The sequence below is a fragment of the Aythya fuligula genome, chromosome 6, assembly GCF_009819795.1.
Source record: "Aythya fuligula isolate bAytFul2 chromosome 6, bAytFul2.pri, whole genome shotgun sequence".
NCBI classification, from domain to species: Eukaryota; Metazoa; Chordata; class Aves; order Anseriformes; family Anatidae; genus Aythya; species Aythya fuligula.
In genome coordinates, this window is record NC_045564.1 from 10,310,326 (window position 1) to 10,323,880 (window position 13,555).

At 44.2% G+C, this 13,555-nt stretch overlaps 2 protein-coding genes across 4 annotated transcripts in view; one reads left to right on the forward strand and one right to left on the reverse strand.

Moving 5' to 3' along the window:
* Positions 1 to 1,190: 1,190 nt before the first annotated feature.
* LOC116490612 (anterior gradient protein 3-like) lies at positions 1,191 to 5,350 on the reverse strand. Its single transcript, XM_032189985.1, has 7 exons — positions 5,260 to 5,350; positions 4,306 to 4,369; positions 3,919 to 3,971; positions 3,503 to 3,579; positions 2,979 to 3,042; positions 2,325 to 2,408; positions 1,191 to 1,240 (listed from the first exon to the last, which is right to left on the reverse strand). The coding sequence occupies exons 1-7, from the start codon at positions 5,348 to 5,350 to the stop codon at positions 1,191 to 1,193; spliced, it is 483 nt and encodes a 160-aa protein (XP_032045876.1).
* Positions 5,351 to 11,489: 6,139 nt separating this feature from the next.
* Positions 11,490 to 13,555, forward strand: part of TRAF3IP1 (TRAF3 interacting protein 1) — a 42,649-nt gene continuing 40,583 nt past the window's right edge. For 2 of the 3 annotated variants that reach the window (XM_032190566.1, XM_032190568.1), the window contains exons 1-2: positions 11,490 to 11,621; positions 12,686 to 12,754. In XM_032190566.1, coding sequence (XP_032046457.1) covers positions 11,499 to 11,621; positions 12,686 to 12,754 — 192 coding nt within the window. In that variant the 5' untranslated portion in view covers positions 11,490 to 11,498. Of the gene's footprint in view, positions 11,622 to 11,990; positions 12,011 to 12,685; positions 12,755 to 13,555 lie in introns of those variants that run through there. The other variant, XM_032190569.1, reaches the window with a different exon arrangement.

Consider the following 13,555-nt stretch of genomic DNA (forward strand, 5'->3'; position numbering starts at 1 on the left):
TAAAAACACAGGTTTAACTCTTCTGCCCACCTTTCCTTTGGCTCTTAAAGGGAAGGATTTTTAATAGCATGGTTTATTTTGTTCCCATTGGATGCTCGTGATTTTTTTTTTGTGTGTTTTAACTAGGTACAGCCACCATGGTTTGCTAAATTGATGCCTGTTTAGGTTTCTTAACAAATGTGTAATGCTAATAAATAATGCTAATAAACTTTAATGTTTCTGCAGAAATGTTACAGCTGTTAGCTATAAGGTATGCATGGAGTGAATTCTCACTGAGGATGGTGTATAGGACCACTAAAGATTCCCCAGTCAGAATTTACTTGTGAGTTTTGAATTCTTGGTTTTTATTTCCTAGACCTAGTTTGCTCAGTGAACTTTTTTAATGATGTAATTCTAATAACAGGGATTCGTTCAGTTCTACAGTGTCACTTTCTTACTGGCTATACATGTAAAGTGAAAAAGGAAAAGGAAATTTGGAAAGCAAGTAGTTTGATTCTTTATTTTTTATTGTTTAAATTACACAGCGAAAACTTTAACATAATAAAACCATTTTTTAAATATACAGTAATGAGCATGGCAATTCACAAAGTGATAATGTAAAACGTGTGTCTCTTAATGTAATTTTATGCTTGTTTATTACTATGCACATTTAAAATCTGTGAAGGTGTGTATAATGTAGGCTTCTGTATCGAGAAAAGCAAAACAAAAGCCTTTAGATCTTGTAAAATCAGGATATGATAGCCATATCTAGCTTACGTTCTGATATAGTTCATGATCAAATGGCACAAAGAGAAACAGATGACCTCTTCAGCCCTGATTTCTTCACAGATGTCATTGGAACTTTTGCCTGCTTCCAAACAAATTGTTTTTTGTTTTTTTTTCCAGTAACTGCTTCTGCTCCTTTGTGGAAATGAAAAATAACCCCAAACTAAAAGACCTGTGGCTTAGAAAAGAGCAGTTTTTCCACAGCGCAACTTCTACAAGTACAAGTAAGCTAGTCAGTCACAGGGCAAACCTAGAAAATGCATTTATGATATAAGTATCCTTTTCAAACTTATAATTGGGGTGAAGAAGTGTTTGTAGACAAAATTATTTTCTATTAATGAATATAAATCATGCAGTAATGTTCCTCAGTGCTCCCGGGGCTGCTCTTTCCACCTGTGTGTGTGCAGGTCATTGGTGCCCCTTACTCAGAGCTCTGTGTGCAGAAGCAACTTTGCTTGTCTCATGTTTTCAATCACTGTGGAGAGAGCACTGAAGTTACTAAAGATGACAGGAGAGGTTCCTATATCTGTAGAGCTCAAAAATCAGAAATTAAAGCTATTCAGGACAGCTGGACTTCTAAAAAGTCTTAATATTTCTTTCAATTTTAATGGGTAGTTTTGACTAGTTATTTTGTCTCAGCAGCAAAGTTTTGACTGGAATTAGCTGCTAGAAAATATTAAATAACTGGCTTGAGAGATTTTTTTTTTTTGGACTATTTTTGGTAACAAATATTATACTGTTTTAGTAGTCGAGTGACAAAGTGCCATTGAAATACTGATTGGGGTTCATTTAGTGCAGTTCACAGGTTGCACAGATGTTGTTTTCTGTGTTCCTCTGCAGGTGTCCTTTGAGCTTCAAAGCTTTGTCTGAGTGCCAGACAAAAATCTGTGTACTGCTGAACTGGAAAAAATAGAGGACTGTGAACCCAAATCACAGCCTCGTTGTTATCCTGCTTGTCTGTGGAAATGCATTTTGGTTACCCATAATTTCTGAATCTGGTTTACCCCAATTTACTATGATCTAGGGGTTGAGACCTCAGAAAAATGCAGTTTTCTAAGTGTTAACGAAGTGGACAGCCAGGAGAGGGGAGTGTAGAGACACCAACCCATAGGCATTAACTTCAGTCCTCAGTGGAGTATGTATTTTTTAAACCTTGTTTACCCCTAGGACCGGATTGAAACAACTTCAGTGGTTCAGATTATGAGGCAGAGCAGCAGTGCACTGAAGTCTGCAAATGTCTTTGACCAAAGCAGGTGGGTTTTGGGGGCAAAACTGCAGTGTTTGAAAACTCCACCAGTTCCGTAACAGTCCTCAGAGGTTCAGACACCAAGGACAACTCCCCATAGTTTAGTGCCCTGTTCTTCAGAAATTTTCAACATTGTCTTCCCAGATGATGCTTGGACTAAATTTATATTATGTTTCTGAAGTGCTGAGAATGGATTTTACTACAGAAACTGACCCAATATATCTCAAGATTCTCTTATATAGCCTTCCTTTACCTGTATTTGTTTTGTGTAAACTTTAGGTGGTTAAAAAGGGAATCAATTTATTTCACTCACAGGTCGAAATATCTTCTGGTTCGTAAGCGTACATCCTGTTCCCATATTTGCCAGTTAGATCAGCTCGAACTGTCAAAGAAGGGTCTTGAGAGAGGAAAAAAATGCAGGACATTAGTAATGCACAGTTTATGAAGTGAGGCAGTGGCAAATAAAAGGGAAGAGAAAAATCTGAGGCTTTTTAAAATGGTGGTGATTGGCAGAAAGGTAATCTTGAAGCACCAGGCTTGGACAGAGCCCCTGCCATTCATCTGAGGACAGGCTCATAGTAAGGGACTGTGTTCAGATGTGGCACAGTGTCACAGACAGGACCAGACTCTTAGAGGATGTATGCTCGTTGTTAATACGAGTGACATGCTGTTTGTTTCCACCAGTAGAGTGAGCCTGTCATGGTCCTGCTTTTTTCTTTAAAAAGGTGGTAGTGTTTTTTGGATGTTTGACTTCAGTTGCTAAAGAAGTAATGTGAAATAAGGCCTGATTTGGGTTTCTCAGCATGAGATGTTCCTTTTGAAAGTCTGGGCTATTCTCACAGCTTTAGTGCTGAAAAGAATGTCAGCTATTACTTGGAGTAACATGAATTCAGTGGAGACCATACAGGACAAAATGCTGCCAGATGGTTGTTTTATTGTGATTGTTCCCCTGGACCCAGAGACTCACCCACAAAGAGGATCCTAGGGACATAATGGCCATCGGGTGCCATGTTGTCATCGCTACTGGAATGCTGTCAGATAGATAACCTATTTTAGTGAAGGGTAACTGTCAAAAAGCTCCTCCAAGTGCTAGAAATGGACTGAACCAGCCAAGCTAGTTTCAATTCTGGTATGATCAAGTGGGGAGTTACCCTGTTCTGTCCAAGCTGTCCCATGTTAGATGCCTGGGGAGGACAGAAACACCAGGCAGGTAACTGAGAAAGCCTGATGACTTTTTGAAGAAAAAACAAAACTTTTTTCAGTGTATTACTTGTTTGCAGTATACAGAATGGTATTTCCATACCAATAAGTGTGTGTGTGAAAGAGTCTCCCTGCCCTCTCTCCAAGGAGGAGCTGTGCTGGTGTTCTGCAAACCAGAGAGTTTCAAATACAGCTTCAAAGCTGTGCAAAGAGAATCCATTTCTACTATTAATATGGATTACTCCACTCCCTGGTAAACATTTAGATTAATATTTTAAATTACAAGCTTACCACCAGATTAAGCATGATGAAGTCCTCCTGGGCCATCTGCTGGATCTCTGGGCTGGAAGCAAATGCCTTCCTCAAAGCTTAACAAAAAAAAAAAAAAAAAGATGCTTTATCTGGGTGGGGGAAGAAAAAAAGAACAACAAACAAGTATCGCTGCTTTTTGTGGATTTGTAGTATCTTATGTTGATCATAAACCTACCAGTAAAGCAATACTTTTCTGACATGTGCATATCACAGAAAGTTTGGAGGAATTGGTTGTAGTAAAGTAAAATGCAGAAGATGTTTAGTCCTTGGGGCACTGAAATGCTGGTGTATGGAGAGAGTTCCTTCTCAGTGACAGAACACATCATGAATGTGCATGGCTTGAGAGATTTTGATTTTGATCCCCAGGGTTGTCTGGAAAGGTTTGCTTTGCTCACCTTGGCTGTAAGGACACTCTTCCAAGTGGTGAATAACCATCAGTGGCTTCTTGCTGAAATGACATTGCAAGAAAGGAGTGGGGAGGCAATTCAGGGCTCTTACAAACAGCACTTGCAAGGAGTTAAACCACTGAGCTGCTCCAGGAGCATGTTAGAAAAACCACCTTCTGCTCCAGGGCAGCAGATTAGAAAAGATTTGGAGAAGGATGTGAGACTCAGCCCTAGAAAATGATCTCCCAGAAGGTGAGCTCCCACCAAAATCTCGTTCAGCCTCTACCATACAGGTGAACGCTGCTTGCACAGTGCCCAGTCTGAGCATCACATTAGAGCACAGCTTTGTTCTGTTTTGTTGAACATATGAATAAGCATAGAAAGAATGGAGATTACCTGTGTTTTGATCGTGCTAGACCTTCTTCATATGTCTGCACCCACTCAATGTCATCTCCCCAGCCTGTTGAAAGAACCTTTAGTTAATTTACTGCTCAGTTTGGATGAGGACATTCTGCTGAAAGTCACACATGAGTGCAGGTGCCACAAACTACACCCCTTCCTTCAGGGTAGCCAGACACTCCAAGTTCTTGTGGGTACCAGGAGAGTCCCAAGCAGAAAGGTATTAAGAAACAGATGACAGGGAGAGGGAGCTGAAATTCCACCTTTTCTGGGTTTCAGATGATGGATTAGGATTACAGACAGGTATTCCCAGCCCATCAAAAGCTGGAGCCCTGAGTTCCTCCCTGAAAACCCTCCCAAAAAGCCAAACCAGGCTCCCTGTTGCATCCTGCAGTAAGGGATTGATGGGCTGGCGTTAGGGTGGGTAGGGATGCAAGCGTGCTTTTGGCATGATGTGCCTGGATGTGCTCACCTGATGGAGCAAAGCTTGGAACCCCTTCCAATCAGTGCCCTGCTCATGAGCTGCATAACTCATGGAAAGGGGATGTACCTGCTGACCTATGATGCTGGCAGGAAAAAGGACAGCAGAAAAATTGAGCTGGCTGCTGCTTGGCTCTGAGACTGCAGTCTCCTGCCAACTTAGCATGCTCTGGGAGGGTTGAGAGCTGCTGGTGGGGCTGCCTGTTGGGTGCAGCTTCTGAAAAGCTGATCAGCAGCCAGCCTAACAGCCTGGCTCCTGGCTCCATCCTCAGCCCAGGTTTGGAGCAAAGAATCTGTGCCTGTTCCCAAGTACAGAGCGTGAAGACTTCTCCCTTACTGAATGCAACAGGGCTCCCAGCTGCTGCTCTCAGAACATATCCTGCTTGGATGAGCGGTTCGAGGTACACGCTAGGCACTGTGACAGGGAAATATGAGTGCTTCGGGGTTGCCTCATGCACCCAGGTCACTCACCTCGAGAGAGAGTCTGTGGGATCCGTATCTGAGCGGGGCTCCCTTCCTCTTCTTTGGGCAGCTTCTGAACCTTTTCCTGTGCAGCTACCATTACGGCATTGCAGAGAAGGAGGGAGCACAGTAATAGAAAGCCGTGCATGCTTCTGACTGAGAGAGAAAGGGTTGACTCGGGCAGAAGTTGGCAAGTACTGGAAAGAAGCCCCCAAAACATTCATCTCCCTGTTAGAAATAGTCTAACCTCCAGGTGTCAGAGCAAAAGCTTAGGGAATGTTTAAAGTGATTCTGAGGGTTTGTCTAGCTGGTTGATCTCACCAATAGAAAACTGCATCTATCTACAGCAGCAACAACTGCTTAACTCTGTAGCTTGCCTTGCTGCTAAATTTCAGCATTTGTGTGCATTTTTCTTGACACTCACCTGCGTAGAGATAAGCTGCTCAATCCACTCTGAAGTGGTCTGTATATTCAGCCCGGCATGGATCAGCCAGAGCTCCAGATAGCTCTGGTGGGAGGTAGGATGGCAGAGGAGCAAGGCAGGTAAGGTCAGCTCTGTCTGAATGCACCTGGAGCCTGCTGGGTGACTTGGGAAAAGTAGCCACGGAGCAGCAGGTGCTGTCTGTCCTGCCAGCCATCCTTTTCAACATGTGAGATCTCTGTGTATGTTACCTGGCTTGGCCAAGCAGTCCTCACCTGGGTGCTGTTCACTGGTCTAATCATCAGCAATTAAATCTAGCAGCAGCCCACCCACAAAGAGCAGCTGTACTGATGGGGATGAAATGCCTGGTCCTCCTCAACAACAAGCCTAAAAAGCCACTTCCATGGAACCGGTCTCTCACCTGGTGGCTCCCGTTGATGCCTTGGAGTGTCCTTGTCGCTGTCTCTGCCCCCAGCCCAGGTAAGGCAAGGTCCCTTTATACCTCTGTATTTGTACAGTGGCTGGGCATGGACGTGAGCTGGAGTTCCAGGATATCCTGCTCCTGCCAAGGTGCAGAACAACCTTCTTACAAAAGCCGTCCTTAATCAGCCCAGCAACATGCATGTTTTTAATCGAGGCTTATTGATTTATTGAAGCATTCACACAGCCTGTGCTAGACACGCCTGGCTCCCTGGGGATGATCTGTGGGTCTCCAGGTACTGTGAAGTCCCCTAGAGCCAAACGGAGAGATGCAGAGGAGATGCATACACCTCTCAGTGCCTTCAAACCAGGAGCGGGGCAGAGAATAGTACTCTTCTAAGAGCCTTAGCATATTCCTGTATAAAAAAATACTACAGAAAATAAGAAATCACAATGTAAAAGGCAACAATGTGGTATGACTGAGCCATGTTACAGTAACAGGGAACAGCAGCCAAATGAAAGGGCCATGCAAGGATAAGAGAGGTGAACGTGTGGGATGAGCAGGGCTTGCTGCACAGCCTGAGGGAGATGGCCTTTCCCCATCATAAATCTTAAGTGAAGCACCGACTTCCAGTGGAGGGATGATAATTCTGGGCAAAGCTTTTATGGTCTCACATGAAAAAGACCAAAATTCCCATTGTGGAACCAACCACCAGCCTGTGAAGAAATCCCAGCTCTGCTTCTGTACACGGTCAGATTTTCTTCTTCCTTTGAAGACCTCAGTGAAACAGCTCTGGGCTGCTAGCGACCTAGACTCTGATGGTGATGGCTGTGCTTCAAGAAGGGGGCAAATCTCAGGGGGAAAATGGGCATAAATGAGCCACTGAGGAAACTTCACCAGTGTTTCACCACCAGAGGCTTACAGGATTACAGGGGATAGAGAGTTGCTGAAATGTGAAGCGTTACATGTTTCCTGAACTGCGTGAAATCTGGATATAAATTACACAGGGAAGTTGCATTGTGCAGAAGAAATTTGATGGTCACTTCAGTAAAATTCAAAAGCTGAGCTCATCTGCAAAACTAGCAGATAAAAATGGATGTGTGCTCCTGTGCTCTGAATGACAAACCTTCCTGAATTACAGAAGAAATAAAAGCCAGCATGGACAGCTGTGGAAGAGGTTGGGAAAATAAAACTAGTGTACAGCCAGAATTGAAAAGTAGGCGAAGGGATGGGGGGAGCAGGGGTATATGTGGGTCAAGGGAATGAAGTGATGCTGCTGAGACCCAGCTCTTGTGAAAGATTCCAGTTATGGCAGGGTGGATAGGATAGATCCATACCAGAACAGCAGGCATGATGTGTATATAATACACTGATCAATTGAAAAGGAACTGTTTCTCTTGATAAAACAAATCTGAGCATGCAACATATTGGTATTCATTGCAAAATTAATTCTACTCGATTCAACCAAATCAATCAAGGTTTTCCATTAACGTTCCATGGAGTAAACATGTTGCAGTTTGCAGCCTGCTCATGGTGGTTTTATCTTATCCAGTAACCCAAATACAACTGGCCAAAATAAATCTGTGCTAGAGTTCTGAATAGTCCCTCCATTAACTATCTTAAGCAGGTAAAGATAAGAAAAAAAATATATTAAGGTTTGCATACAATCTGTAATGAACTGATTGAAAACAGCAGGAAGTATCTATCTAGGAAACCACACAGCTCTGTTTGTCCAGTTGTTATCTCCACATGAGATAATAACAATTTAAGGTGTGTTTTACTAATCAAATGTCTTTATATCTGACAAAATAACTCACAAAGGCAACTCATTTTATTGCTCTGCATGCAGAACTCCTGAGACACAGCATCTTTGTGTCCCCTTAAGGATGGAAAGGCTCCAGCAAGCCTGCAGGCAGGATCAGCCAGCACCAGGACACGCGATGTCCAGGCAATGGGCTGCAGCACAGCAGTAGTTTGTGTCTCACCATGCTGGACTTCAAAACCAACCTGTCTTCATGGTGATTTGCACTCTACTTTTGAAGTTTACCTGACGGGCTGAGAGTAACATTGATGGTTGATGGTAATCTGAAATGTGCAGGATCGCTGGACAAAATTCCAAATCCCACATTGAGCAGTAGCTCAAAAGGCAAAACCTGACTTCTAAGGGGTGGTAGTAATTTAAAAGGCAGACAAGCCCACAGCTGTTTAAAGGAGGAGAGGGAATTAGAGACTTCAAGGGTATGTTCAGGGGAAGGCTGTTCCCCAAGCACTGCCATTGTTTCCACGTCTCAGGCGCTTTCAGTGGATGTGGTTTGGTTGCAGTTCTTGACGTTAGGGTAAGGGGTACTCTGTGCATGTTTATTTCTGCTTCAGGAATTGATTTTATTGTAAACTTCCCAAATCTTATACCATGGAGATTTTTATTAAAAAAAATCCACCCTTGCTTTAGGATTCTGAACAACTGCAAACTGTTTGGCCTCCAGTTATCTTTTTAAAAGTCTTAAAACTGTGAGACCCAGTAAAGGACAAAAAAAAAAAAAAAAAAAAAAAAAAATGTCAGAGTCACCAAAAAAAAAAAAAAAAAAGCTAAGAGGATTTCAGACTCCCAAATTTTGTTCTTGCAACAGAAAAAGAGCATTTTACAGGAACAGCCAGTGGGCATTTCATGTGCTGTAGCAGCTTTGGCTCTTGGTAGGTAACCACAGGGTCTGTATCTGTTTCACTTCAGAGAAGTTTAGTTGTTAGGAAAGGGAAACACAAACTCCCTATGTCTTAAGAAATGATTACAGACTATCAGTCTGGTGTGCCTTTTCTGGGTGCTGCAGCAAAAGCAGTAGGATCTTCTAACCTCCCTCTCCCCCCTTCTTTTCTTGGGTTGTTTGATAATCTGATTTGTCTCTTAATTGACACTGTGCAGCCAGCTGAATTTTCTACTGACAGGAGGACTGCCTGAGATTCTTAATGTAGCAGCATAAAGATGTGTAAGTGCTCCTACTGCTTCCACGGTTCACCAGCCATCTTGTGTTTGTGCCAGGTTTACTCAGATATTTTCTTTCCCTGGTTTCACCTCATGTGACAATGTCTCAACTTGCCCAGCTTCTAATAACAAATCAAGTCCAAGGTCCTCAAAAGGACTACATCTGGAGACTAAACCTCAAGCTATCTTTTACAGCCTTAGGATACTTTTTAAAATTCCAGTGCCTCCCTTTAGGTCCACAGGGATTCATGGAGTCTTTGTGGGTTGCTGGCTTTTGATTCTTCAGTTAAATTGATCTGTGCCTCCTCAGGGTACTACCTCTTCAGCAAAATGAGCATGCCAAAGGTCAAATTTAACAAACCCCGTAAGATTCATTCTCAGGCATTGCAGACGCTTCATAGAGAGCTGGTGGCAGAAATCCAGATAAACCATGATTCCAAAACAAACAACCCTCTTCCCCAGAGCAGCTTCTTCCCAGTCTTCTTGCTTCCTCTGAGATTTCTTCTGATGCCCTTGTATGTAGAAGCTGTCAACACCTTTTCTTCTTCCCAGGCTCACCAGATCCTGTAGTCACAGTCTGTCTGGGAATCTCATCAATTTATGCGTGCGTCAGGCTGAGGGAAGAGACTTGTCTCTTCCCTGCAACTTCTTCCTGCTGAACTACCTGCTCTCAGAAGCCCAGGTGTAATTACTCTGTCAGTGTGGAAGCGGTCCACTTGACTTCCTCTGCATAAGAACAACCTTTTTCCCTGCATAAACCAGATCCTAAACCAGATAAATCTATTTTATACCAGGTGAATCTATTTTGTAATGTGTCTCTTCTTGTTCCTAAATCTGATTTGTTCTTCTAACTCAGTCTGTGCTTTGTTTTATCTGAGACTTGGAGCTGGCATGGGAGAGCTGGTAACGCTGCCTTTTACAACCGATGTGAGAAACAAAATGCACAAATGCAGTGACTCAGGCGAGCTGTAGGTTTGGGCTGTTAAACAAGTGGGCAATCACAACACACAGCAGCTCAGACTGTGTGCAGTCCTATTGAAATTTCAGTCTCACACATTAGGGGTCATGACTGGTCAAGCAGAAAAGTAGTATTTTCTTTCTTGGGTTCCCAGTCATGGTCTGGACAATTGGCAGCAGCATGAACACTCGGGAACAGCCAAGTTTTCCCTTTTTGTTAAGGGATGTAACGTGGCAAGAACAAAGGAGGTTGCACAGGGGTGTAGTAAGCTGCCTGGTGGGAAGGCAGTAGTGTCTTTCACCTGCAGGAGACAGTGATGGTGCTGGGGACCCTGTGCTCTCCTTCCCTTTAATTGCCTTGTCCTGGCTTTGACAGGGAATGTGATGTGGGATCAGAGAATTTTAAAGTTGGCTCTTCACTCTTATATTCTACTTTATTTCAAGAACAGTTAAAAAAAAAATCACCTCAAGAAATATTAACTTTCTGAACACTTAGTACTTCACTGTTTGTTTGATAATTATTCAAGTAAGGGACTGAGGTCTGACTAGTTGCATGGGACAGCATACTTTTAGGGTTTTGATTAAGGAGGTATTGGGGAGGCATTGGGGAGGCAAGGACAATCCCCAGACATGGACTGTATATCTCGAAACAAGACACTGGAACTCATGATAAGGAAGCGGCAGACGGACAGAGAAACGAATGTAAGGACTATAAATCTCGAAACTGGACATTGGAATTCATTATAAAGATACAACAAACGGAAGAATTAGCAACAACCAGCTCTTGCAATTAAGAAACCTGCCAATTCAGCAGATTCCTGACCAAAGGTGAAAAGTACACTGTGAGGAAGACTCGGGGTCTTCCTCCCAAAGACCCCTGCCCACGTCCCAAACACCCCTGCCCACAATTCTTGGGAGGCTCTACGCAGGCGCAAGGTGCCAAAAGGCTAATTAGCATGAGAAGCGAGGGAAGGCGGGGATAGGTAATGAATATGTATAGGCACTTGTAGAATATTGATTGATTGTATAAATTCAAGACTGCTTTCCGCTTTGGGTATGCACGATAGGTGGAGAGATCCCCCGTGCATCCAGCGCTGCAATAAAGAATATACCACTTAAAGGAATTTCGGCTTCGATCTTTGAATCAGTTTGTTCTAGGGAGTCTTTCCCAGATAGTCTGTCTGTTCTGGCATGGCTGAGATAGGGCACATACTTTTGCTTTTTTTTGCTTTTTTTTTTTTTTTTTCTTTTCTTTTTGCTTTACCCCCTACCCCCTCCGCCCTCCCGGGCCCCTAAGATGGCGGCGAGGCCGGTTGCTAGGGCCGCGCCGCGCCGTGCCTAGCAACCGCGCGCGCCTGCGCACCGGGGCCGCTGGGCAGCGCGGGGCAGGCCGGGACGGCCGGTGGCGGGCGGGCGGGCGGGCGGCGGGGCTGTGGCGGCGGTGACGGCGGCGGCGTTGCTGTGGGGCGGCCATGAACGAGGCGGTGCTGAGGCAGACGCGGGAGGCCCTGGGCCGGGTGATCCGGCGGCCGCCGCTCACCGACCGGCTGCTGAGCAGGCCGCCCTTCCGCTACCTGCACGACGTCATCGCCGAGGTGCGCCGCCGTCGCTAGGCAACGGGGGCCGGGCCGGCAGCGCGCCCCCTGCGGGGTGTTGGGGGGGGGGCGGATTTTGGGGTGGTTTCAGGGGATTTTGGGGGTGGGTTGATTAGTACGGGTCGTTTCCATGAGCTTTTAGAATGTATCTGGCGGTTCCACGAGTTTCTGGTTCCGTACGTGGCTGGGCACGAGTTGCTCAGTGGGCAAAGAGTGTTTTTTTTAAATTATTTTTAATATATACGTGTCTGTTCCCTAAGCTTCTGGTTCTATATGTCGCTGTACACCAAGAGATCAGCGACAGGGATTGTAGGTTTTTAAATTCTTTTAACATATACATGCATTGGTTCCCTGAGCTTCTGGTTCCATACACAGCTGTGCATTAAGAGGTCAGTGGAGGTTTAGTAGTTATTTTTAATATATATCTATCGGTTCCCTGAGCTTCTGGTTCCACATGCGGTTGTGCATGAAGAGGATAGTGGGGGGATAGTAGTTTTTTTATTTATTTTTAATATATATGTGTCAATTCCACAAGTTTCTGGTTCCATACTTCACTGTGTATGAAGACGTTAGCAGGGGGACAGTAGTTCTCTATTTATTTTAATATATATGTGTATCAATTTCCCGAGCTTCTGGGCCTATATGTGGCTGTGCTGAAAGACAACACAGGGGAGATAATAGTTTCTTAATTTATTTTCAAATATATGTGTAGTGGTTCCCTGAGCTTCTGGTTCCACACATGGCTGTGCACTAAGAGGTCAGAGGTAAGAGCAGAAAGCTGCCTCTGAAGTGCGTGTGCCCGCGTTAACGCTGCGGGTGTCCCATGTCTGCCAAGGTTAAAGGTGGAATTAAACAGGAGGGAGGCTGGAGCTGTAAGCAAGGATTACATCTCCCTGGTGCACAGACACGAGCAGCCCCGATCCTGCTGCAGGCACAGCCCCAAATCAAATGCTGCACTGCCTCTGGAAGTGAAGCAGGCCATTTCGCCTGCTGCTGCCACCTGAGTATTATCCCACAGAAACCTTCAAGTGCTCCTAACTTGTGCCTTTTCTTCTGTCTTCCAGGTGATCAGAGTGACAGGTTTTCTGAAAGGACTTTACACAGAGTTTGAATTGAAATCAGAAAATGTCAAGGTGGGTGTGAAACTTCCCTGTTTATCCAGCTTCAACATGAACACTCTTTGAAACTTGCCACAAGGCCTTTCTGGTCTTTTTTGTGTTCAGCTTCTGCTGCCTGCCTTTAACTTAACACTGTGAAGAAGTTTTAAAAGGATATTTGCAGCCTGTTGGTTAGATTATGCAACGTGTAGGGTAAACACCTATAGATCACGTTTATAGGTATAGCTCAGTGGGTGGACGCAAACAAGCTGTCATGTTTAAAGAACTATTTCTGTGCACATCTCAAAACAGAGAGATCTAACCGATGACTAAACCTAGGTTTCCAAACGTCTGCTGTACTGCAGATAATGATAATCATTATGTGGGGAACTTGCCTTGAAGCAGTCAGGCACTGATAGTAAATCTCAACCACTAGAAATCCACACACAGCTTTTTCCTGAGTCTGGAGGTCTATTGATAAAATGCATGCTCTTTTATTTATTGCTTTTTAAAAAATGTGCGTATATATAGGCATATCTGTGTGCTGTATACATTAAATATTATTGCTTTATAATACAATTCTAATAAGGCACTCATGTGTTATAGGCACTCTACGGCATTTTTACTACTGTCTGTGGATGGCCAATTACTGAGGGAAGTTAATGCTGTTACTGAGAAATGCTTTTCTTAAGTGCACAGATGACTTCAGGCTGTGTTTGCTCTCCCAGTGTCTGCCTCTTCGCTGGGCCAGAGCTGCTGACTTCCCCACCAACCAACTTGATTCAAAACTTGTGTCACTTGTGGCACACAATGCCTGTGGAGCGTTGCTAGTTAAAC